Here is a 27,422-nt window from a genome sequence, read left to right on the forward strand (position 1 = left end):
CAACGAGGGAGATATGTACCTCCTGAACGGTATTGTGCATGTTGCCGGATTTATCGATGAAGATGTTAGTTATCAAAATCCGTATTTAGTTGATTTAGTTGATGCCAATTATATCCTGATGAATTTAATCTAATTTCAATATGAATATCTAATAAGATCTTGGCTGATTTAAAGGCCGATAGTTATAATTGACTGTTACAACATTTGTGATTATGAAATTTAGGATTTTATTGTTTAGTGAATTTTCAGGTTTTTGGATGATTGTAAAGCATGTTAGACTTAGGTGAACCTAAAGACTTAAATTCAGAAATTTCGTTTATGATATATTTATGCTTGTGATGGTAGACTTGTGATATTATAATAAATACCTATAACCTGGCCTGTTTTACGTCATTAGCTTATTCCGTATTCTTTTTTTACTTTGAATTATATATATTTTTATGTGTATACTGACCCCATAAATTGTGGCCTTAATATTTCTATTTTATCAGCCAACTCGATGTGTTAGGAGTGTCTGTAGGCAACAGAAGATGATGATACATGACCCTGTAGTGTCCAACTTAGATCATGGCAATTTACTACATGTTGATCGGCTGAATGATTATTGGTTTAAGCTTGATGAGCCGCTGATCAGTGCATTTGTGGAGCGATGGCGTCCTGATACCAATACGTTTCATATGCCTTTCAGGGAGTGCACGATAACTCTGCAGGATGTGGTAAACCAGTTTGGCCTTCCTATTGATGGACATGCAGTTAGTGGGTGTCTCAGTGACTTCAAGTAGTTGATTGAGGGAGAAAGCCTGCTTGGGTGGGTTTGGAGAGTTATTCAGTGAACTTCTACCAGATGATTGTATCGATGAGTTTAAAGTTTCTTTTTCGTGGTTCCAGAACAAGTTCAAAGTCTTGCCTGCCAATGCATCGGAGACAACGGTACATATTTATGCGCGTTGTTATATTATGATGTTGTTGTCCACGACGCTTTGCAGGAACTAGTCTAGTGCTAGGGTTCATTTACGATGGCTTCCGTATGTTGCGGACCTTGATGGGCTCGGCAAGTATAGCTGGGGTTCGGCTACTTTGTCTTGGTTGTATAGGTGTCTTTACAAAGTTGCTAACCAGAATGTTAAGAACCTAGTTGGGCCACTGGCATTGCTGCAATCTTGGATTTTTTAGCATTTTTCCATGTTCAGGCCCAGAGGATTTGACACCATATTTTGGCTGCTTGCATCGAGGTGAGTACTTTTCATGGATGATATTTACAGTGCACTAGTTCATGAACCTTTTTCCTAAGTTTAATGCTTATCATTATTAATCTTCCAAGTGAGGTAGGTACCTGCCATCGTCAGACCAGAAGGGTCCTCGGGTCATCGCTACTCGACTAAGGCTAAACAGGTTGGGTGTAGATGATGTAAGTATAAGCTTTCATTAATCGCTTTCGATTGTACCAGGTAATTGTTTAGGTTTATGACATAATACTTACATGTATCTATTTATGGTTTTGTTAATTTTGACTAATTGTCATGTTGCAGTTCATTTAGATTCAGTACAACACTCTTGAGGTTATCCAAGTAGTCCATCCTGATATCCTCAAGCCTAGTCACACACTATTATGAAAGTCGACTACTGCGTTGATCTACTTTGCATCAATTGAGCGGCATCAGGTTGACAGGATTTTATCTCAGCTTAGGAAAATCCAGCATATCCCCGAACCAGCTATCAACATTGACTTTCTGTTGTCGAAGGATGGTCGAGGACCGACCCAATGGTTTCCTGAAGTATTCGCCACATGGCACCAATATTAGGACCAAAGACATCAGAGCGTGCTTGAGTTTCAGTTAGTTCTAGACCCTCGACCTTCGGCTATGTATCTTGATTGGTGGTTTAGAGTAGCCTGTAGGTTCTTTTCACATGATCGGTTACTTGTAGATCCTCACCAAGGAGGGATTCCTGCAGATGCTCCTGTTCGAGATCATATTACTGCACTAGCAAGACAACAGGAACCAAACGTGCCAGACAATAGGTGTAGGATAACTTGTGAGCACGTTGGCACCCGATACAGCCAGCCTATGGTAACAGGATTCGAGGATGTGTTGGTGTTGGATGAGGAACAGGACATTGATGATGATGATGATGATGATGGAAGTAATGGGGGTGGGGGTATAGGTGGAGGTGGATTCGATTGGGGTTGGGGTGGTGGTAGCTCCGGTTCGGGAGGAGGTGTGAGTGGTTCTAGTTATGGAGTGGGTGGGGGTAACACTAGGTGGGGAGGAGCTGGTGGTTTTGTAGGTCCTAGAGGAGAAGGAGCTGGGGGTCTGCATTTGGTAGTGGTGCCAAGGGTGGGGGGTGGAAGTTCCCAAGTTGAGACATCAACCTTATTTTCAGACTTCGGTAGTCCGAGGCAGATGGGGCAGGTTTTTGGTGCGGGTAGTGATTTTTTGCCGAGATTGCCTAATTTGTCAGCCCAGGTGGTGATTATAGGCCATAATTTGAGGGAGGTGTAGTGGATCTTAACGTGGATCTGAATGAAGCACCGACTGATTATCAAGGAGGTTCATTTACGTTGGGTGGTACTCCTGCATCTACCTTTGGTGGACATACACAGCTTCTACCTGCCGATCAGCTGGAGTAGGTTTTAACACATTTGGTGGACATACACAAATTTAGAGTTACTTTTAGTGGCCATATAAATTGCCGGTAAAATGAATTTTAGCAGCAATAGTAATGACAACTAAAAGTGAATAACATTACCATATTAGAATTACTTTTAGTGGCCATAAAAATTGTCAAAAAAATGGCCGCTAAAAGTTATAACTTTTAGCGGCTATTAAAAAGGTCTTTACCAGCAATGTATAATTGCCGTTAAAATCTTTTAGTAACAAAGCATAAGACAGCTAATGTCTAATAATTGCTAGTAAATGAATCAGCGGATATTTTTATTGTCGATAAAAGCAAAATAAATGACTGTTAAAAGTGATTTTTCTAATAATGCTAAGCAATAGCTCTATCATTTTAAATCGTCGTGTTAATTCTATGTTCAAGGTTTAGTATTCGCTCGTCTATCCTAATTCCAGTTGCTCATTAATTAGATTCTAATCCATTCCAGTAACCAAAATCAGTAACAGGAAATAACTACAAATTTATTACAGAACACAGGAAAAAAAGAAAACAAGCATAAATATAATCACAGAAATTAAGCATAAAAAAATGTGGTAATCAATGTGATGCATGTTTGTTCTAAACAGGCCATAAATTCACGCATTGGTTGATTACTTGTAACCCGACATTATTCGGGGCTAAGCCTAAATATGATTTTTTCCAACTGCGTACATTCTGCATACGTGTTTAATGGACAAAGCCACATACATTCTGACAACTGATAATCGTCGCAGAGCTTGACGTCATAGTATGCTGTCAGTTGAAGAAACAATATGCACTCTTATGGGTGTCTCACCATTAATTTCAACTAAGTAGTAAGTAAGAGAGATGCAACCGCTATCCTCGTCAGACATACACTCTAAAAGGGTATACATTCTAAAATCTTAATAAAGTCTCTAACCATCTCTTCTAATATTAAATTTATAATACATTGTTTCATTCTCAGCATGGTCCCTTTTGCCTTCAATCTTTTACTAAATTTTAATTTTTACTCTTTTCTTGTGTTATGATACATTCTCATTTTAAATCTTTTTTAAGTTGACTTTTTGTCTTTAATCTCTTAGTAAAATATCATTATGTTATTTAATCTTTTCTTTAAAATATTTTTAGTTTTTTTATAATTATTTTTTTGTTTTTATTATATTTAGAATAGGACAATCTTATTCTTATTATTCAACTTTTAAGATTTTAACCTTACAAAACTACCTTACCAAAGCCTATCATCCTAATAGAATTCACAATTTTGCGTCCAAATTAAAAATAGTATTATTATCTCTGACTTGAGTTTGATAGCGAAGGTTAGAATAGTATTAGGATGATATTTCATGATTTTTTCTTATAAAATATTTTATTTTTATCACTTTATTTTTTTTTTGGACAACTATAAATAAGTTGTACGTTATATTGTATTTGTCAAAAATATAATTATCCATATCTATTAATTTAAATTTTTAAATAAAATAAGTTTATAATGTAGTGTGAGAATTTAAATTTTTAAATAAAATAATTTTATAATAGAGTGTGGGAATTTTTATGACCAAAAAATCTAAAATTTCATCATTACTCTTGTTCATACAAGCGTGTTCACAAGTCTCCTCTCTTATTAGTTTCCAATATTATCCATGTATTAGAAAAAAATGTGTTACACGTGAACAAAGAAAGCTGCAAACTAAACCATAAAACATGATATTTTATATATATTAATTATTTCTTGTCAAACTTTTAATTCCTACAAATTCAAGCTCTGTTCCATGTCCGATCCGATGCATGAAGTGACCACGTAACAGTTTTTTAAAGATTTAGAATGAAGATACATAAAGAAGGCGAGAGTGCAATCACGTTTACACAAGTATTATTTATGAATGATATATATTCTGAATGTCACACTTGATGGCAACATTCTTAAAGAGCCCCATATATCTTTTTCACTTTAATGGTTGTTACAAAATATATACTATTATCATATGGTGGAAACTCAATTTGCAGTCGACTTCACGTGAAGTTGATAGTTGAGAGCCGTTAGATAGTTTGACTGATTTGACTAAATTTTCATCTAACAGTTCTCAGCTATCAACTTCACGTGAAGTCGACTGCACCTGAGTTTCCATCTTTATCGTATACATGCACTATATGGCTCTTATCTTTTGGAATTGAAGTATATATCAATTTTTTTTCCTTATCAATTTACCCGATTCCTTTCTTGTTGGTTTCATCAATTCATTCTGTTAAAAATGAATTAGGTTTCAAGAAAAGCGTAATTATAAGAACTAGTAGGGGAATCCTAACAAAATGTCACTGATCATGTCTATTGTCAATAGTAGTTTCTTTGATGAAAACATTAATGTTACGTTTTGAAGAATCAAGCATGTTTCATTCAGCTTATTCTAAACTCAAGAATTATACAATAAAAGTCATATTATTTGTTTAGTAACTTAGGCTACAATTTATTGCTTTCTAATTTTGGCAATTTATGTGAAGCTCTATTTTCGTTCAAGACATAATAATAAAGACTTAGATAATTTTGTTCAAGATCCATTTTTTGGAAGCAAAACTACTTTTTTATGGATATTAGCCAAAAAAGTTTATCAAAGAGGAAAGGATATAAGTGTTTTACAATCAAAACACTGCATATAAACATGCCTATATATATATATATATTTGAAAATACATCCATACATATAGAGTTTCATTTTAAAGCATTGACAGTACACAATCGTGCAATTACATTTGTTCTTTTAGATGTCCATTCACGCGATCAATATAAAAAATAGTTATTTTTACTAATGTGTCATTACGTAATTGAATGTACATGTAAAACTACTTTACACTGATCGTACATAAAAATTAATTACTAATCAATAAATATTCAAGATATTTTCCTTACACTTTATAGAAATCCAAGCAAAACAAATACATCTAAAACCCTAATCTTTACATAATATCAGAGTTAAGAAATGAAATACAAATTAGAGTAAGAACGTACTCAATACAAATCTTGATCTGCATGCTTGCATGGGTCGATCACGCCAATTGCTTCATATTTTTGGAATCAATTCTGCTAGAGAGACAATGAGAAATCCAATGGGCTGATTATTTAGCTCAATAGGGATAAAAAATAAAAACAACTCCATAAATTATTCTAATTCCAAAAACTCCCATTCAGTTATTTTAGAAATAACCATCCAAATTCTAAATTACAAACAGTTTTCACCCCCAAATCACTCTTCCTCCCCAGCCGGCAGCCACCCCTATAGCCCCTCCCCTGTCACCGTCGTGGGATCATCATCAAACAACCATCCACGTAGTTAAAATTATCATCTGGCTATCTGGTGAAATAACCATTCAGCATTTGTTAATTATATATACTTAAATTGAATCGAACAAAATAACCATCCAATTAAGAATTAAAATAACTATCTACATACCTAGTGAATTGAACGTCCATCACATTTGCCGGGTGGAGAGAGCCGACGGCGACTAGATTGTGAAAAATAGTAGAATTAAATCAGAGGTGTTAAAGAAGAGAGAAAAGAGAGCTAAAGATTCTGTATCTTCATTTATTGTGGATATGTGGATATATAGCAACCAAAGCCATCCACCAACAACTTTTTTGCCATCTCTGTCATTGATTCTGTATCTTCATTGATTGTGGATATGTGGATATATAGAACGGAGATAATGTGCGTCTCGAACAGTGCGACGGGAGATGGCGGCCTGCGGTGGGACCTGCACGGGGCTATTCCGGCGCGATCTCCCGTTGCTTCGGCGGGGAGCTGGACAGCGTTGGCTGGTGTTCTTGACGGCGACTGACCGGAGTGATGGAAAGGGAATGGGCGAGAAAAAGGCTCGACAGAATGAAAATCACACGTAGAAAGAAGAGATTACCGTATAATAATTGCACCATTTACAAATTCTTATTTTTTTAAAATTCAAACAGTAAAATTATTTGAAATTGATTATCATCTAATTTTAATTTCTTTTTTAATACTATTATACATTGTCCACTAAATTCATTATCTTCTTATATATACTTTTCTTTTTGCAATTTGAATTTTTACATTGGCGAATCCACCTAGTCTCCTCGACCATAGCTTTACATATGGAAATCATAAAATTTTCTAAGAGTTATTTAGACTCGGATTCTTCTTTTAATTTCATTTAATTTTATTCTTAATATTTTTGGTTTATTCAATTTTGTTCTAAATATCTTTTATTTGTGTTAAAATTATCCATTGACATTTTAAATTTTGTCCCTAATATTTTAAATGGAGTTAACGTCACAAAATAATTTTGACACAAATTAAAAATATTAGAGATAAAATTAAATAAAATTAAATATTAAAAATATTTTTGAAAAAAATCACGAATATTAAAACACTCTTCTTGTACAAAAATACCTTGTCATATTTTCTGGCCAACACTAGGCTAATTTTCCTTTTTATTTTATTTCTTTATTTATTATTGTGGTGTGATATATAGAGCTAGGCATAGCATTATAAAGTGCTGTTTGGCCTCTTTCCAAAAATGTATAAATAGATCCTGATATGCCATTGAACTAAATATATGTAGCCATCATCATTCATTTCCAAGATGTCGAATTATCAAATTGCAAGTAGCAATGTGCTTCAAAGCCCTCTTGAACTAGATGATGATCAAATCCTTGAGAATGTATACAAAACCCATTTCCATTGTGTTGAAAAATGTGATGTTCAATGTCTTCACAGTGTTGCTTCAAATGTTATACACCACTCTATTGCAATTACTGATTGCCTCATCAACAAGGTAATTTACTTCACTTTATTTCCTTCTTTATCATATCATGTATAAATCAAGAGAAAAACCCAAAGCAGCATGACAATTACTTCAAAAGACAACGAGGCACTCGACAAAAAAAATACCCAATTCGGCTTCTGAGCTTTACTTTTATGGGACTGATTAGCCCCTGTGCCAAAAAAAGTGAATGTTATTTTTTTTGGCACAGGACTAATCAGTCCAAAAAAAATATCAAGGACCGAATTGGGTGTTTTTTTTTTCTTGGAATCTCACTGTTCTTTCGAGATAATTGTGAGGGGATGGGTGGATATTCACTCATAAATCAAACATATATATTAACAACTTGTTTTACTTTTCTTTTTATTTTTTTCTAGTTTAGATTGAGTTCATGTCAAGACATCTAATTCTTGTCTAAATGTCATGTATGTTTAATGAAAGGTAGAAAGTAGGTGCAGTGAAGTTGATAATTAAGAGCCGTTAGATGATTTGACAGGTTTGACTAAATTATTATTTAATGACTCTCAATTATCAACTTCACATCAAGATAACTGCATTTTTTATTTTACGTGACAATATCAATTATTGTTTATTAATTAATCTTAAATATTTTTCTTTATATATTAAAAATTTGTAAGTTGTTATAACATTTTAAATTTCTTTGGTTTATCATCAAGATCGAATGATTGATGAAATATTTAACATTTTAAATTTCTTGAATTTTATATAAATAATTATTGACAAAAAATTGATGGGAACATAAAGTAGTATAAAGTGTAAACTAGGTGAATCAAATTAATTTAGAACTATTTTTTGTTCTTTATATGTGGAAAAAAAAATACTGTCTATGCAACGTTTATACTAAAATCAATCACTAAAGTTAGTCACATTATTAAATACATATTGGAATATAAATACACATTGAAAATAAATTAAATTACACATGTATTTATACACAAATATATTAGTGACTAATTTTAGTGGTTGATTTTGGTATACGAATAGTATTTTTGAAAAAAATATATAATCTATCTAAAGTTAAACTAAAAGTTTTATCTCGCTGCAAAAAATAAAAAATATTTTACATGGCTGAAATATTAATAATAATAGTAGTAAATAGTAAATTAATGTTGCGAACATGAGAATGTTAAGTTTAAAGATAGATAGATACATTGGATTAAAAAGATAGATATAGATACATTTTTCTATATGTATATATATAAAGAAAATTAAGATAGTTTAATTTTGATCAATTAAACTTAGAGCAATGCTAGGGGGCCAGCAATTTTTGTGATTAATAGCCATCAAATAGCCATCAATAATGATCTAATGGTGTGAGATTGGTGTGAGATTTCATCCAATAACTCACCTTTATGTGCTGGTTACATGCTGGCCAAAATTTAACAAAACTGCTGGCCCCTAGACTTTTCCTTTAAACTTATTCCTTTAAGTTATATTCCAACGTATTCTTTAACCACTAAATTATAATTCCTTTTTATATTTATTGCGTTTACAAAAATGTGGCTTATTGGACATAGAGTGTCCGGCAAAGTGTTAGTTTAAAGAATAAATTAAAGACACTACACTAACTAGTCCCCTAACTCTAAAACAATTTAATATAAAAAAATAACTATTTTACTTTTAATTATTTATTCCGTATATTAATAATTAAAACCAATTCCCAGCTACCATTTTAACTTATAAAATCAACAAAATTTACAATATTTTTATTTTGTTAACAGGGTAGCCAGCAGAGTGATCAATTCCATGAAGGATCGAGCTTCGGTTGTGTTCAACAACTCACGGCTAAACTAAAACGGATTGCTTGCCAGGTGATTTTTTTTTTTTTTTCACAATTAGGAATGAGATTCGAACCCGAAATCTTTAGGTGAGGACGAAAAGACTATGCCATGTGAGTTATAGGTGATTGTTAAATATCCAGTAAAATATTGTTTTTGTCCCAACGTTTGAGGTAAGTTTTAAAGTTGTCCTTAATGTTTGAATTGTCCTATTTAAGTCCCTAACATTTCAAAATTGACTCAATATTATCTTGTCGTTAGGAATCTGTTAACGAAATTGACGGCGGGACAAAATTGAGACGATTTTAAAACGTTAGGAACTTAAATAGGACGAACACGTTGGGGACAAAAATAATATAGAAATAAATTTTAATTTTATCCTTCAATAATATCAATTTTTTATGGTACATAGTTATTCAATTATTTTTTTAATCACATCTAACTAAATTACACTTAATCACATTAATTTTATTTGAGAGAATTTTTTTTTATAATTTTATTCTTAGAAATATTTACTCATCATAAAATGTTTGTAGAATGATTAGTACATAAATTTGTGGGGAAAAAAATGATACATATACAATAAAGTAATGTAATTTTAGTCTTTTTAAAAATATTTCATGATGAGTAAAAATATTTAAGAGTAAAATTATAAAAAAGATAAATTTATTTAGAATCAAAGTAATGTGATTAAGTGTAATTTACTTAAATATGATTAAAAAATAATTGAATAACTATATACTGTAAAAGATTAATATTGGTGAAGGATAAAATTAAAATTTATTTCTATGTATCATTTTTGTCCCGAATGTTTTCGTCCTATTTAAGTTCCTAACGTTTCAAAATCGTCTCAATTTTGTCTCGCCGTCAATTCCGTTAACAGATTGCTAACGGTAGGACAACATTGAGTCAATTTTGAAACGTTAGGGACTTAAATATGACAATTCAAACGTTAGGGACAACTTTGAGACTTACCCCAAACGTTGGAGACAAAAACGATACTTTACTCGTTAAACATTTTATGTGGATATATATAAGTAACTAAAAGTTATATGTAATTCATTACAAAAACACAAACAAAATTGCAAAAATTCGGAATGAGTAAGATGCTTTGCGAATATTTTTTTGGTGACTTAAAAGAAAATAAACAACTAAGAAAAAAAATAAACAAAAAATTGCTACAGTCTTACTAAATACTATTCTCAAATTCATTCTAAGACAACGGAAACTCTACTTAAGAAGAAAAAGTCCTCATCGGTCATCGCAGTCTTTGCCATGATAGATAAAGACTGCAGAAACTAATTATTTAAATAATCAGATATTAATTATAGAAAAATATTTTGTTTTTGGAACAAATATGGCAGATGTTATGCACAGGACGTGGTGATAAGTATGCGCATCAGACAACAATGTTGATACTGGAACAGTTGAAGGCATATTCTTGGGATGCAAAAGCACTAATAGTTGAAGCAGCATTTGCCTTGGAGTTTGGAAAACTATCCCACATTCCACAAAGTCAAAGTCAAAGTCAAGGTGAAGTAGTTGACCAACTCCAGGAAGTTGAAAAGTCATTGGCGGAGTTGAACGGGCTTCCAAGCCTCCGGGAGAAGTCAGAAGAGCTTGTTATTTTGAATGGTTTGGTGAAGAAGGTAATGCAAATGATTGCATGCATCAGTGAGTGGAAGGAGCTCATAAGTAAAGAATATGACATAAAAGAAGTTCCCATCTTGTCTCAAACTTTGCATCAGATCCCTGTCATTGTTTATTGGACCATCTTCACCTTTGTCACTTGTACTGCTCAAATTAATTACTTCACTACCACTCATCATACCAAGTAAGCTTTATTGTTTATGCTAATGTTAGGAAGACTAAAAAATAGTCTATATTTATTTTATTTAGTATTTATGAATTGAATAAAATATAATTTTGAGTAAAATATATTTTTTGTTCCTAAAGTTTGATAAAAATTTTAAAAATATCTCTAAATTTTATTGTGTTTTAATTTTGTCTTAAAAGTTTTCGATTTGCATCAAATATACCCCGAACGACTAATTTTTCAAAAAATTTAATACCAATTCAACAACAATTTCATAAGAACAACCCTCAAAACAAGCAAATCAAACATAGTTTTCATCATTATTGTTAGATTTGTCTTAATTTTTTTGAAAATTTAGCCGTTAAGAGTATATTTGATGCAAATCGAAAACTTGTAGGATAAAATTGAAACAAAATAAAACTTAAGGGTATTTTTAAAATTTTAGCTAAACTTCAGGGATAAAAAATATACTTTATTATTTTATAGTTTATTAAAAATTTTAAAAATATTTTTAAGTTTTATTTTGTTTTAATTTTGCCTTTGAAATTTTTGATTTGTATCAAATATACTCTTGACAGCTGAATTTTTAAAAAGTTTAGGATCAATCAAGTAATAATGCATGACTCCTAAGTCTGATTTGCTTGTGTTAAAAGTTGTTCTTGTAAAATTGTTGCTAAATTCATCCTAAGTTTTTTTAAAAATTAGCTATTAGGGATATATTTGATGTAACTCGAAAACTTTAGAACAAAATTGAAACAAAATAAAATTTAAGAGTATTTTTGAAACTTTTGACAAACTTCAAAGACAAAAAAATATAATTTACCCTATTAATTTTAACGATAATTAATAAAGTAAGTTGATATTTAAGAACTGATAAATAATTTGACACGTTTAACTAAATCATCATTTAACGATTCTCAACTATTACATTCATATAAAAACAGTTGTATATGAATCTTTACTAATTAATAATAAATATTAAAGAAGGCAAATTTAGGCCGTTTTAGCTGATTTTTTTTATCTTCCAATATTATTATATTACTTATTACTTAACCATTTCATTATTCCTTTTTCAGTTTTTTTATAGTCATCCATTCTTTTAATGCTGTTTTATTCATTTATTTTTATCTATTTCATCTTTTAAGTTCTTAATTTTAAGTTAACATTTCTAATAAATACTAATTTTAATATGTATAATTAATATTATCCAAAATATATTGAATACGTTTTATCTTTTTAGAATATTAAATAATGCATTTGAATATAAATTTTTCCTTTTAAAAACTAGAAGAATATATTATTCTTCTTCCATGTATACATTTGCTTAATTAAGTTTTAAGCAAGAGAATTTCTTTTTAATTTTTAGTACTGTAAGATATTTATACTTAGTTTGGTATAATTCTTTGAAAAAATTCTTCACTATGTTTTTTATTTAGTAAATAAAAAGAATTATGTGCTTATTTGCAGTTTTTAAAAGTTATTAATATTCTTAAAAGTACCTAAATAGGTGCTAATACAAAAGTATTTTTTAAATTTAGTTTATACTTATTAAAATTAAAATAATCTAATATAATTTCATAAAACCTCCTAAGTTAATAAATTTTTAAATTTATCATTATATTTATATTTATTATAATTAATTTTAATTTTAAAAATTATTTTATCAAAGATAATTATTATTGCTTGTACTTTTTAAAAATTTTTTAATTTTATTTATTAAATATAAGTGTTACAACTAGAAATTTATCTTTTAAAAACCAATTTTAGTAAGTTATTTTCGAAAAGTTTAAAGTTAAAGCAAGTCATGAATGTATTTAATTTTTAAAACAATTAATATATTATTACTCTATGTTGTAAAACATGTATCCAAAATATTTAACCTTCAGGTTTCCTTCTTTACAAAAGCAACCCTCTATTTTTTATATTTTTCCATATAAAGAGTACAATTTAATTACTAAAATTGTTTCCATCCAACAGGGATAACAGATATGAATTGCCCAAGCATTTTGATCATAGGCTTGATGGCATTCTTAAAAGTTTTCAGGACAACCTAGAAGACTGCAAGAAGCAAATAGGTTAGTTATGACTGTTAATACACACACCTTTTAATACACACACCTTTTTACGAAAATATTCGATAACAAAAAAAATAGCCAAAAAACAACTCAATCTTATTTAATATTTATTAATTATTGTTAAAATTAATAAATACTAAATACGATAAATTTAGACTTTTTTTTTGTCATTCTAATATTATCGTATTTTATATTAGTAATTTATGTCGATTTCTAATAAAACATTTTGTGTGAACCCTAATACAGAAGCAATAGAAGATTACACGAAGCGTAAGAATATCATTTATGGTGGTAATAAAGATATTGTGAGGGTTTTGAGAGCTTTTATCATCTCCACTCATCAGTACTCGGACTCAAGGCAAATAGTTTATTGTGGGCTCAATGGACAACCGGTAACAAAATAAAATTTATGCGGAAACTCAGATGCAGTCAACTTTACGTTAAATTGATAACTGAGAGTTGTTAGATAAAAATTTAGTCAAATATTTAAATTATTTAACGGCTCTCTTCTATCAACTTCATGTGAAGTTGACTACACCTGAGTTTTCACCTAAAATTTATCATTGACTCTGTATTTAGGTTTAATTACTCTTCAGTTTCATCAAATTTTTAATTAAGTCGTTATAATTTAGAATTCGTAATTTGATCTTTATATTAGATAAAATAAATAGATTCTTTCTAACTAATATTTTGGTTAAAAATTATATTTTTGTTTGGAATATTTATTTATGTGTTGAAGTAGGATGAATTACGAAATACTTTAAACGTAAATATTTTAGTATTATTTTGTTTTATTTTTTAAAATTAAAAACTAATAAGAATTTAATTAAACTTTTTTATTTAATATAAAAATTTAATTAAAAATTCGATCATACTAAATATGTTACTAAATCAGTCATTTATATAAAATATATGTTGTAATATAAAAGACACATTAAAAATAAATTAAATTAAAGTATATTTATACATAAATAAATAGTGACTAATGTGATGGTTAATTTTTTATATATACCTAATATTTCTTTTAAAAATTTGATAAAATTATATAAGCTAACAAAGTAATTAAATCACTCATTTACTACCACCCTATCCCTTATTATTATATTTCTATGTTGTTCATCTTTTCGACTATTTATGAGTGGTGGTGTTTTTTTTGGGAATATCCGAACCAATTCTCAAATTTCAGTCGGATAATTTAGTCCTTAATAAATTTTAATTATTAAATTAATCATCAATTTTTTATTTTATTAAACAAATTAGTTTCCAAATATTAGAGACTAAGAACTCAGCTGCTATATGGGAAAACAAATCTAAAAATTTTGAAAATTTGTAGACTATCATATGTTTTTTAAATAATAATAAAATTAATGGGATAAAATTATTATCATCTAAAGATGAATTTGATGTAGAAACTAATTTATTTAGATGAAAAATTGGTGACTGATTTAATTATTAAAATTTATTAGAGAGCAAATGTTGACTAAAAATATTTTGTAGATTGATTTGGGATATATATATATATATATATATATATATATATATATATTACTCTTATTTTTCTTTAGGTATGTTTCCTTATTTATTGTCACGTCACACTAACCAACCAGTATCAGACAATTGTTCATGAATCTATTAATTAACAAAAATCTTAATTGGCATGTATGTGATTTGGATAGAAGCTAAAATTTCGATTTAATTCTTAAAATGTTTTGATATATGATTTTAAATGAGTTAATTAATTTTATAAAATTTGTATTAAATTTGACAATTTTACTATTTAAATCTTGTTAACTATAAAATACAGACACTTTGCTGAGTTATCGTGTTCGTGTGTTGGATATATTTCGGACACAACACTCACCGACATTAATCCAATCGTACTTTAATAAAAAATAAAAAATTCTCTTTTGAACAAGCTTGGACACTCCTAACACATGTCAACGTGCTTAATCTTATTCTTAACATTTATTCTTGAAATAAATTTAGATATAGTATATATTATTATTTATTAAAATAAAAATATTTTAAATACTTGTTATAATTAAAATAAGACATTAAAAATAATTAAAAAAATAATTTATATTTTAATGTCAATAAAATTCAAAATATCATTATGATTTATCTAAAAAATACTTTATATTCTATATGTGTATACGCCGTGTCTCATAAGATTTTAAAATTCGCGTGTCGACGTGTTCCGTGTTGTACTGTATCCCATGTTAGTGTCTTCAGTGTCCATGCATCATAGCTTGTTTAAGATTTTTCGTTTTACACGTACTTAATTTACTTTTTTCGATTTCACGTAAATTTCGGTTTTTTCTACCTGGACTGATCTGAGATTAATTACTATTATGGCATAGGTGAAAATTGAGGATCTGAAGAAGAAGCATGTGTTGTTGTTCATCTCAGGCCTGGAGAACATTCAAGATGAAATTAAGCTCTTAAAGGGAATATATGAAAAGCTGAAAGAGGAACCAAGAGAAGTAGAGGGGTATAAGAAAGAGGATTTCAAGATTCTTTGGATCCCTATTGTGGATGAATGGAATGAAAGAAACAAGAAGGATTTGGAGAAGATGTTGGAGGACACTAAGATTGGATGGTATGTGGTTAAAGATTTCAATTTCAAAACTGGGATTCGTCTTATCAGAGAGGTGTTCAAATACAAAGACAAATCAATTATCCCACTCTTAAGTCCTCAAGGTAAGGTGGAAAATGATGATACCAAACTACTTCTTTCTATTTGGGGCATTGATGGCTTCCCCTTCAAGGCTTCTGATTACACTCGTCTCACTCAACAATGGAACTGGTTTTGGAATGAAATCACAAAATTCAATCCAAGGATGAAAGAATTTGTAAGTTCATTCTATGCATATGGGCCTTATATAAAAGCGGATAATAATCAAATTTATCCCTGAAAAATCATTTATTCTTCAAATTAGTCCTCAAATAATTTTTTAAGTCAAATTGATTCTTCTGTTAGTTAGATGATGACGTGTCACATTAAATGCCACGTGATATGATGACGTGGTAGGTTAATGTCACGTGACACTTAACGTGACATGTCATTATCTAACTAACTATTGGTCAAAAATAATAAATTGTGACCCTCTAACATTCCTCTCAAAAGTCAACACTACCTAAAGGAGGGAGTAATGAGTGAGTTTATTTGGTAGTTTAGTACATTGGATATAATTAGTGAGAAACAAAAAATTTCAGATCGAAGACGATTATTACATCTTCATCTTTGGAGGGACGTCCAGCAAATGGATAGAAGAGTTTGAGACAGCTTTGAACAGTTTGAAAAGGCAGATAGAAACCACTGTCCCAATTGAATTATATCGATTAGGGAGGGATGATTCCAGGGATGTTCCACGCTTCTGGATCGCCATAGACAGCTTGCTAGCCAACAGGAAACACACGAAGGGTGGCGGCGGCGGCGAGGGCGTTATGGACTTTTCAACAAGAGAGATGAAGAGGTTGTTGTTTCTTAAACAAGACCCAAAAGGGTGGGTGATACTTAGCAAAGGGTCAAATGTGAAGCTTCTTGGTCAAGGCGAGGTCATGTATCGAACAGTCAAAGAATTCGAGAAATGGCCAAGGAAGTTGGACGACCAAGAAGTAAGCTTTGATGTTGCATTCAAAGAATACTATGAGAGGTGCAAGCTTAAAGATGGTCCTCCCAAATGTGAGCATAGCGAAATTACATACCCCTCTGATATCCTTGCACGCATTCCATGCCCAAATGTTGATTGTGGCCGTTCAATGGAGGTCACATCTGTTAATTACAAGTGCTGCCATGGTCTTGAACAACCTAATGTTCCTCCTAGGAGTAATTTATGTTGAGTCATGCATGCTCGAGTTATATTTACTCTAATTTAATGTGTTGTTATATTCGTAGTTGTTAATGTTTACAAATGCATGTCTATGGTGTGTGGTCATTTATTTCCCTAAGACTGGGCAAGGCTAGCTAGTAAATAATGGCCTTCATGCAATTTAATTTGCCTTATAAATGTTATAGAATAATTTGTTTGAATAAAATGATAATTTTGTTGGTATATGGCTCTGAATTTACACTTCGATCAAATTCCTCCCAAATAGCAAATATAGACACACTGCTTTTAAATTATCCCCTATGATTAGAATAAAAAACCGTGATTTAAGACTAATATGTTCGAAATATAAACCCTCAGAATTTGTCACTTTACTCTTTCTCTTATAAGCAAAACAATGCTATTGAGCAAATAAACATTTTATATATTCCTTTGTCATCAACATCAACACCGTGTTTCCCCATCTTCATTGAAGAATATTCCCAAGATATTTTCAATAACCTCCAATAACACCGCTGGATAATCTAATATAATCAGACCTTAAACCAAACATAACTACAAAAGCATCTCAATACATTGCCACTTGAAAGCCAGTGCTAAACACATGCCATATATCACATAAAACAAAACAGTCTAAAACATAGACGATAAGTCTTAGGCTAACATGGCTAAGTCTACCAGTATCCAGAGTTAGATAGATAGTTAGATAGATAGCTAGCTAGATCTGAGCATGGTTTTTATGTACAAGCATTGCTTTCTCTCATAAGCAACTGAGACACCTCAGCAGAAGAACATTGAGTTGCAAACACTGTCCTGCAATTTCGGCAACTGCGGGACAGGGACAGCTCCAGCAGCACTCAGTCCACCATGACTTGAAGATGTCTCAGATTTGTCTTCAAATTTGAGGAAGTGCCCCACCTGGGTTGCAGCCAAGTGTGCGTAGCATATTGGAGCAACTGCGCAGGAGAGAAAATAGTACAAGTGTGTCATAAACACAAAATTAAATCAGATATCAGATATCATACATGAATCTATCTAAATAGCCGGATGTGAAGCAAGAATTTACCAACAGAAATGGAAGTGGTGCTCCTCTGATACCTGTCATAAACAACAAACATCTAATGATAGGTTCCTTAAGACGCATGTGCATAATTCCAAATCAATACAGGTCAAAAGTTCCACTTACACATATGACAGAGAATGTACAAGCTCCTGTAGCTCATCAGCACTAAAGCCAACCTCATCATGAAGAACATGGTAGTGTGTAGGCCTGCTAGTGCCCTGAGGAGGAAATTTTTGAAGGAATACAGAGAATATTACTAAAAGATAGACACCACGATATTCACAATAGTGATCGTTCACACACACATCTAGACCCCCGAACAGTTCATTTCGGGGCAACAATAGACTCAATGAAGACACACCTAACACGTCGAACCACACAGCTATGCAACCCACAAGCATGTAAATTAATCTTTAAACTTAAAAAGGAGGGAAACAGAATATTGGATACTTACTATCATTCCGGCATGTGCACATAGGTAGAAATCATAGTTTCTTGGATGACAAATTTTGTTGTCAACAACAGTTCCTGTAAAGCAACAGGTTTAGTAAAAAGCCAAGTAGCCAACAATCTTTGGATAATCTGAACTGATATTTACCAGGTGGGACATTGTCAGGAGAACCAGACTGGAAGAATCTTGTGTGGTGGTTCTTCTGAGCAACTATAACCACAAACTTGGGCTCCCACTTTTCATCAAGGAATTTACATGCCTACAAAGTTAAAAGTCAACGGCAGCCCTTTACGACCAAAAATGTTTCCCAAATAGCAGAGTCAAAAGCTTATGAACCTCAATGATTTGATCAAGCTCTTTGTTCAAAACTTGATTGAACTGTGATTCACTAACACCATCCCTATATTCAGCATAATAAAGATACTATGTTTAGTTTCATCAGAAAAGAATCGCATAGTAATAAATCAGTATAACAAACAGGCATTGAACACCAAAAGCATTTTGTAGCTATTGGAAAAATACAACATGCAATGATCAATGTTAGCATGTATCAACATCAAAACACATTTGCAGTAGGTTCGGAGCAGTTAAAAACATAAATGGCAAATGGGACACAGGAATTGCACAACCCTAGCATAGCAATAGTGACAAATCCCATTAACAAACACAATTTATTGGCAATACCTCAAATGTTTTCAGCTCTAACTTCGGAATTACAAGAAAAAATTACCTGAAAATAATTATATTGTCTGGCTTTCTCTTCGCAGAACTAACATAGAAATCAAGTAGAAGTTCCCTGCAGTTGATGAAACCGATCAAGCTAGGTACTTCTTTCACATTGACTATATACATATAGTGTGAAGATTAATACAACATTAAACAGACTGCTCAAAAGCCACCGCTCTTACAAGGCAGAAAGAAATACTACAAGACATCATGGTATACAATCATGTGCCATCTAACACAGAAGCATAGTTTAATTGTTTAACTACATGTAGATAGAACCTTATAATTCCTTCATCCTCATTGTCAGATACTTTCTTGAACAGGTTATCTATCATTTCAACCTTTGCAGACTGGGTACGAACACAGGCCCTATACTTCGATATAAGAGGCCATTGTCTAGAGCTGACCACCTGCATACTCTCAGAAAACAGCAACATTTCATCAAGAAAAAAAGAAAAAGAAAAAGGGTAGAATTAGATCAACCTGGCACCAATATATGCATTGATATAAAAATTATAGGGTAAAGTATATTTTGTCCTTAAAGTTTGCTAAAAGTTTCAAAAATACCCCGAAGTTTTATTTTGTTGCAATTTTGTCCTAGAAGTTTCCAATTTGCATCAAATATATCTCTATCGGCTATTTTTTCAAAAAATATAGGACTAATTCAGCAACAATTTCACAAGAACAACTTTCAACACAAGCAAATCATAGTTATCATGCATTATTGTTGGATTGGTCCTAAACTTTTGGAAAATTTAGCTGTCAAGGATATGTTTGATGCAAATCGAAAACTTCCGTGACAAAATTGGAACAAAATAAAACTTAGTATTTTTGAAACTTTTGACAAACTTTACGGACAAAAAATATACTTTACCCAAAATTATATTATATTCATTGAAAACATGACAATTATGATTTACCGCTGCAATTGAAGGAATATCAGATTGCCCTGGTGAGCCATGCGAAACATCCATGCCCAGGATAAGTGTGGGTGCTTTTGAAACGACTGGAAGAGCTGGAGAGTGTTCAACGCCTAATAATGTATTCAATCCACCAAGCTGCAGATCAAAAAAATAATTCAATTGAAAAGGAAGAAATAAAACAGAAGCCTGATGACTAGGCAACATAAAACAATGAAAACAACCTTTGCTCCATTAGATAGGGAAAGGATGCAAAGTCATTCATTTATTCCCATGTTATTATCACTCGAGAAGGTGAGAAACAAGATATTAAAAGCTGGGTCATAGCCAAAATAATAAAATGTACAAAGCTCTTGCCCAATAGTACTAGAATACCATGCCCAACATACCTTGGCATTTATCTTCATCAAAACGTTAGTCAGAAACTGGTCATTGACCCTTAAAGGACACATGCACTGGCTAACAATTCCATACTCAGTAAGATTTTTCTTTTTCCATGGACCTTCAATGTTAGAATAAATCTTCATTTACAATTGTTTATTCCCAAACACAAGATAAATGAAATCCACTTATTAATGACTAACCATAAATTTCACAGTTTTTCCTCTCGGGAATTAGACATAGAAGGAACTGAGGAACTCCAGGAAGTTTAGACTGGATGCTTTCAAACATCTTCTCCACTCTAACCATTGGTGGGGAACGCCTAAACTGATGACTCTCTTCAAACACATCAAATGGATCTTCCATTGACTGCAAAAACAAAAGCAGGAAAGAACATTTCAGTCAGTAGATCTTTCATACTTCTCAGCTGATACAAGGAGATGGAACTTACAATTCCTTTCGTTCCTGCAACTCTAATCATATCCCTCACAAGAGCTCTTACATCACATCGTGCAGAAAAGTTAACTACAGCCCACCGTTCTATCTTTATTGGCTGCACAAAACTCTGGAAAAGCATTTTTAAGTTATTAGAACCTCATACAGTACTGAGAATCTGGACCAGATGAAAATTTCAGTGGAAATGGAACTAAACCGAATACCTTATTACTAAAATTCCATCTCCCATTCCTTGGATTTAAGTCCTCACCATTGCCAAGCTTCAACTATTGGAAAACATTCAATAATCAATATCAAACTATGAAAGTTAAAAACTTAAGGTTACTGATGATTGACAATATAGGAGCCATGAGTCCATACCATAATTAATTTTGCTTACAATATTGCTCAACCAATTTATTTTATAATCTTAAACAACCAGAATCAACACAAAATAGCAAACAAAGAGAATAAAGTCATTTATATAGCATTTACATCCTTCAAAGAATTACTACCAGCAAGAACTTAACATCATTTGCTTAGATAGGTAAAAAAAAGAAACAAAAAATAATACCAACACACCACAAGCAGCAAAGGGAACTTCAAAATAATTTATAATTCATCAGAGGCAGCCTAGCATTTAGATATGACAGTAGCAAAAAGAGAATTTTTCCATATAAATCCATATTCCAAACAAAGGATTTTTAAAAAGGACTTTCATTTAGTTTCATGTGGGAGCCCAAAAAAAACAAGTTACTAGAGCATTTGCTAAATGAGAAAAATCATTTCTCGAACAAGTGACCTGCCAAGTCATAATTAAGAAAACCTCAGGTCACCAAGTTCAAATAAAACAAGGCAACACACAATAAACAAGTTTCGAGAGCACAGTGACAAAAAGAAATATTAAATACCCTTGGTGAAGGCAGAACACGACCATCCACTTGAGTAAAGCCAGTGCTTATAGAAATTCCACAATTTTGAAGCATAGGTTCAGAACCATAGTTGCTGGTTTTTAGTGCCTAACAAAACAATATTTAATAAGCTTCCTTAACCAAGATATAAGTAGTGTAACCACATCACTTAAAATTTAGAATAACAACGTACATCAGATAAAACCCTCATCCTCTCTGGTGGCTTCTGCCTGGACTTCTCTACCAATGAAGCCCTTTGAAGCGTGGACAGCGATTTTGTATAACGTTGCAAGGACACCAATTCACAAAGCTAAAACAAAAGGAGAAGTAAATAACCTAGGTTTTAGTTAAGATCCAGAATGCTAAAATTGCAGCATGCGAAACTTGCAAAAATAAACACATTGATTCACCTCAATGGGGAAGTATGTCGGTCGTTTAGGCTTGCCAACATTGATACAAGGAAGCTCAGCAGAGTATCGAAGATCTATCCTACGAGTATTGACAAAATAATCATAAACAGTCACTTCTTCAGTACCATCATCACCATCCCTTCCACCTTTCTTCAGAGAAAACCTGCAAAAACCAAGCTATCACTGAAAACCTATACTCATCAAATAACAACTCTACTATCATAATGCACCATATATTCAAGTTTTATAATTTGACATCAAAGCCAAATGCATTTAGAGAAAAAAAAAAGGAGGAATAAAGAAAGAAATAGAGAGAGAGAGAGAGAGAGAGAGAGAGAGAGAGAGGGAGGGTACGTCTGATCTCGGCATGGGAGTTCACTGAGACCTGTAATTTTGTACTCTTGATTGGATGGGCTTACTTTAATCCTCAGATTTTTTAGGGTCCTTTTGGCCTGTTTAAAGTAAAAAGAGTAACAGACAGGCCTTTGTGTAAAATAATCAAACAAGAGAGTAATAAATTAAGTTCTCAACAGCATTGTTACCTTTGCCCAGTCAAGCTGAAATGGATCTCGCACATTTTGATTGGCAATTAGGAAGTCCACAACAGGTCCAGGCTGGATTGTCATAGTAGTTGTGACATCTAAACGAATTGGATGATTATAGGAGTTAGACAAAAAGCCTTGATGAGAAGGTTGTACACAGTACACAGATCTAACCTATGTTCAGAGACAGGCCACTCTGAGTAGTTCTGAAACTTGAATGGAATCCTCTGCAGCCAAGCACACCACCTCCAACTTCAGCAAAATTCCTCGGATCATTGTGGAAGAAGGATTGCCGAACTAGGAGGCAACCTCTGCAATAGACAAATGCACAGTTGAGAACTATGGTTTGGTGCCTTGTAAATTATAATGCATCAAAATGTTAGAAAACATGTTATGACAAGTAAAATGAAGAAAGGTCTTACTGTTTAGCAGCATGTTGCCTCAATATAATATCAAGCACTCTGATGGCTTCTTGGAAATTCTCCGATTCCTGCCCACGCAAGGCATTGGCAATGGCCTGCATTGGAATTTTGGCGGCATAGCTAATCTCTACTTTAAATTTCTTCGCACGATACGGGCGTCGCATCCTCTTTTTGTCACTTTCATTGTCCCCATGACCATCAGGGCTACAGTTACCATTATTTCTTCACAAGAAAAATTAAAAGGTTAAACACTGCTGAAACAATGATATGAAACTCTATGGAAGGCTAAAACAATTATATGCTTGTCATTTCTACCTATTCGAAACAACATCCTCCAGAACAACTTCAAACTCAAGCTTGTTGCTTGGAAGAGAACCAATGGTAAACAGACTTTTCTCCCCGTCATATGCGAAGTCCTTACCATTTAACTCAGAAGCATACGTCTCATGCACCCTATCCATTATCCTTCTCCCGAAACCCTTACCTTCTACAGGGCGTCCATCTTCATAAGCAAACGCAACCTGTTCAAATAACATAACAAGTGACAACAGTCATATTTAGGTAATTAGAATAAACCTGGATGATAATAATAATAATAATAATAATAATAATAAACAAAGGAATGTGAGAGGGACATACGCTATAATGGAAGAAATTTCCATCATTGTTAGTGACATTAACTTTGAAGTGATTGGTTTGAAGAGCTATCTTCATTCCTTTTGATCCCAGCCCACGCCTGGCAATTGGAAGGCGAGAAACCTTTTTCTTAACAGGTTCAGCAAGTGCGTCTTCTGCTTTAACTGGGACAACATCAGGTGGAACAACAGGGGGTGGTGGTGGCAGGGATGCCTCGTTACCATTTCCATCCAGCTCAGATGAATCCATATCCCTATTTCGGATAACATACAAGGTAAGAATTGAAATAAACTTGGACTTGGAGTGTATAATATCAAAAGATATGAACAATCTGAAAAAGTTGAGTAAATGAAACAAATTGTATAATATGAAGCTCAGTACAAAATAGCAAAAATATCGACTCAAGTAGCCAATAGGCTAAACCGCAATAATAACCAGAAAAGGTAGTAATTAACATCAAATCTATCAAAACATCCATTGAAATAACCAAAACATAAACTATGGGAGAAACAGCTCATCTTTTCTTTTTCCCTTTTTTTTTCTTTTTTTTTTCTTGTGTGTGTAATTAAACGACTTATGAAACATTAATTCAGTCTTCAAGATATTTGTAAGATCACATAAGACTAACGTGAAATGAAAATTACTATTAAGCACCAAAGTAAGGTTTATCTCGTTTTCTTTCTTTTTTTTTTCTTTTCTACAACTGCAATCAATGTCAAATGAATCACTACTAATATTTAAATTAAAAAGTAAAATAATAAAAATATAAAATGTCATTATTTGACAGAAAGGAAATGGAGTCTTATTTGACAGAAAATAAGTGAAGAAAATGAAAAATTACCATGAAAAACGTCATTCAAAGCTGAAACAAAGTAAGTTGCTGACATAGATTTAAGAAAATAAAAAAAAATAAAAAACAGAAAGTACAGAACGAAGACATGCAATCAGAGTTAAAGCTAGCGAAAGAGCCAAAAAGCCCAAAAATGACAGCATTTGTACGGAACAGAGTTTTCTACTTCTGAAGAGCTAAAAAAGATTACTAAAAAAATTGAGAAGGAAGCATCATTTCTGAAAGAAAATGCAATTTCGAAAACGTTTCCCAAATCATATACAACGAAAGTGAAAACAAGAGCAAGATCAGACGCATGCAGAAACTCAAACATTACAAACTCAAAATTCTAGAACAGCATTGTATGATCTCACAATGTAACAAAAATGCAGCATTAAAATAACCTTTTTCGAGTTTTAGCAACACGGAAGAAGAGAAACAACAAAAACAAAATTAGTGATGAAAATGAGAAATTGCGGGTGTGGGTGACAGTGTTAGAGTGAATTTTGAAGTAAAAATAGGTGACAAGAGGAAACAAAACGCATATTTCATTTTCTTACCCAAAGAGTGAAGACAACACTGGCTGTGGCTGAAACTGAGTACGCAGAAGAACCCTAAAACCTAAAAGTAACTGAGAGCAGAAGAAAGGACGCAAAGCTCAGTGAAGTGAAACACTGGGCTGTGGGCTTCTTGGAAATAGTCAAATACGAAAATATATCCTCTCAAATTTTTTTCTAGATGGTCTGGTCAAATATGATCTTTTATCTTATATTTTTAAATAATAAAAAAATAATTTAATAGTAATTTTAAAAAATTATAATTTATTAAACAATATATGTCTCTCAATTTTCTCTCTTCTTCTTTTTTTTTTTCTAATGCTTATATTAATAATTAATTAATATTATCATTTTTTTTTTTTTTGGTTTCCCACGTATCCCCCAACCCGGCAGGTCAAGGACTAATCCATCGCGGTACTGAGCTCTATTTAAGGGTTTGCCGCTGGCCAATGGGTTGCTGCATGCACAAGGCGGGATTCGAACCCCCGACACTTGCTTAAGCGGACTAGTGAGCTAACCACTAGACCAACCCAACTTGGTTAATATTATCATTTTTTAATTTCAATCCAATTATACATCCAAGAATTTTTGACAACCAAATCCAATCAAATTGGCCCAAACTCAACAAAAATATTTTTTATTATACCCACGTATGAGCGTTCTAATAATGCAAAACATATTCTTCTTTGTCTTCATTTTCTGCTTCTCTTTTTCCGTTTCATCCTCTTCCTCCTCCTCATCATCCTCCTCGTTCTTCTTCTTTTAAATTCGTGCACGTAGCTTCTTCTTCTTTCCTTTTTCTTCTTCTTATTCGCACACGCAGATTCTTCTTCTGATTTTCCTCCTCCTCCTTCTCTTTCGTTATCGTAATTACCAACAAAACCAACATTTTGCTAACATCTTTATTGGTTCTGATTTTTTCTGGTGTTATCATTATATAATTTCCATTCATTTTTTAATTTATTTTGATTCATTTGTGAAATTAATTTTAGTTCATTTATGTGTTAATAATTGAGGTTCACGTGATATTGTTGATAATTATTATATATCATTAATCACTAATATTACGAAGAAGCACTTGCCATAAGTGGAGGATATGCTTCAATTCCCTCTATAAATTAGACTTCTCACTAGGCTCACATTGTTCATACATACATAGATATACTAGGAGCTTGTTTGGAATGCTAGGAATTAGAATTCACTCAAGAGTTGAATTCTGGTTCTTGCTTTGGAACAACTAAAAATGAATGATTTGAATTCCTTTGAGAATTTCAATTCCCATTTTTCCTTCATTAGTAAATCAGACAAAAAAGGGTCTGATTTCCAAATCAACTCTCACACTCTTTAAACTTTAATTCTATTCCATTAATATATTATAGTTATTCCAAATCATGAAATTGAATTTCAAATAGAAATTATTTTTTTTTAAAGGAAATAGAATTCTTTTCTCATGTTAAATGGTTTCCAAACAAGCTCTAGAAGAGTAAGAGAGATACATTGTATTGACGAAAAAAGTTCCTGAAATTTTTATTTTTTGGTTAATACTTATCAATCGTATCAAGTGAACATCAATTAGCAAATAAATGAACTGAAATTAGTTCAGATTTGAACAAACGGTCAAAAAGACTCAATTATTAACAAAAACATATCGAATTTATTTATGGATCCAAATAAACCTCAATTAAACTAAGAAATAAATTGAAATTACTTAAGAAATAAAAAATTTGGTTAATACTTATCAGCAGCATCAAGTGAACTTAAAGGTTGTGGTAGGCTTAGAGAAGGGGGGTTGAATCTATGCCTTCCTTTTAAGTTGCTGTTATTATCCTTTTAAAACAAACTTTCAATTCTGATTCTGTTTGTACTCAGCAGCGGAAATTTATGAGATAATTTATTTTTATCTCATGAATATCAGAAAACAGAACACAGCAGAGAAGAGAGAAGCTAACACCAGCATGTATCCTGGTTCGGTTGCCTTATGCTATGCAACCTACGTCCAGTCTCCTCCACAACTATGGAAGAATTTCACTATAGTTAACTGTATTACATACACTAATTCCACAGGATTGACACAATCATTTCACACTCAAGTTCTAACCTAACTTGACATTGGCTATGCTAATACCTAACTATTTCACTCTTAGTGCTAACCCAACTAAGAAAGGGATACTTCACAGGTACAAGATACAAGACA

The 27,422-nt window shown here is 32.1% G+C and overlaps 2 protein-coding genes across 3 annotated transcripts; one reads left to right on the forward strand and one right to left on the reverse strand.

Annotated features, from left to right (window-relative positions):
- The first annotated feature begins 7,194 nt into the window (after nt 1-7,194).
- LOC107638338 (protein SIEVE ELEMENT OCCLUSION B) lies at nt 7,195-17,168 on the forward strand. Its single transcript, XM_016341568.3, has 7 exons — nt 7,195-7,437; nt 9,168-9,257; nt 10,589-11,058; nt 13,018-13,115; nt 13,362-13,507; nt 15,476-15,967; nt 16,332-17,168. The coding sequence occupies exons 1-7, from the start codon at nt 7,246-7,248 to the stop codon at nt 16,956-16,958; spliced, it is 2,115 nt and encodes a 704-aa protein (XP_016197054.1). The 5' UTR covers nt 7,195-7,245; the 3' UTR covers nt 16,959-17,168.
- Nucleotides 17,169-17,465: 297 nt separating this feature from the next.
- Nucleotides 17,466-25,420, reverse strand: LOC107638337 (protein argonaute 4). Of its 2 annotated transcripts, XM_016341567.3 has the most exons (23): nt 25,232-25,420; nt 23,846-24,095; nt 23,522-23,727; nt 23,207-23,428; nt 22,959-23,095; nt 22,785-22,882; nt 22,597-22,694; nt 22,243-22,405; nt 22,026-22,142; nt 21,833-21,940; nt 21,146-21,208; nt 20,938-21,051; nt 20,690-20,855; nt 20,495-20,607; nt 20,106-20,243; nt 19,465-19,595; nt 19,190-19,255; nt 18,796-18,859; nt 18,607-18,718; nt 18,463-18,536; nt 18,132-18,226; nt 18,012-18,043; nt 17,466-17,901 (listed from the first exon to the last, which is right to left on the reverse strand). In XM_016341567.3, exons 2-23 carry the CDS (start codon nt 24,089-24,091, stop codon nt 17,726-17,728), a joined length of 2,739 nt encoding a protein of 912 aa, XP_016197053.1. In that variant the 5' UTR covers nt 24,092-24,095; nt 25,232-25,420; the 3' UTR covers nt 17,466-17,725. The 2 variants fall into 2 exon arrangements, with proteins under 2 accessions (XP_016197053.1, XP_088339857.1); XM_088483731.1 differs by lacking the exon at nt 18,012-18,043 and having other exon boundaries at nt 18,112-18,226.
- Between the last annotated feature and the right edge of the window lie 2,002 nt (nt 25,421-27,422).

Source organism: Arachis ipaensis, chromosome B4, assembly GCF_059453495.1.
Source record: "Arachis ipaensis isolate K30076 ecotype BB chromosome B4, ASM5945349v1, whole genome shotgun sequence".
Classification (NCBI taxonomy): domain Eukaryota; kingdom Viridiplantae; phylum Streptophyta; class Magnoliopsida; order Fabales; family Fabaceae; genus Arachis; species Arachis ipaensis.

Excerpts from the sequence above, each read along its gene's own strand:
- LOC107638337 (XM_016341567.3), bottom strand. The coding sequence starts at position 24,091 with ATGGATTCATCTGAGCTGGATGGAAATGGTAACGAGGCATCCCTGCCA. Across the intron at positions 20,856-20,937 it reads TTGCAGGAACGAAAGGAATT|TCAATGGAAGATCCATTTGA; the intron begins GTAAGTTCCATC and ends TTGTTTTTGCAG. Across the intron at positions 18,227-18,462 it reads GTGCACATGCCGGAATGATA|GGCACTAGCAGGCCTACACA; the intron begins GTAAGTATCCAA and ends TTTCCTCCTCAG.
- LOC107638338 (XM_016341568.3), top strand. The coding sequence starts at position 7,246 with ATGTCGAATTATCAAATTGCAAGTAGCAATGTGCTTCAAAGCCCTCTT. Across the intron at positions 11,059-13,017 it reads ACTACCACTCATCATACCAA|GGATAACAGATATGAATTGC; the intron begins GTAAGCTTTATT and ends TCCATCCAACAG. Across the intron at positions 15,968-16,331 it reads ATCCAAGGATGAAAGAATTT|ATCGAAGACGATTATTACAT; the intron begins GTAAGTTCATTC and ends AAAAAATTTCAG.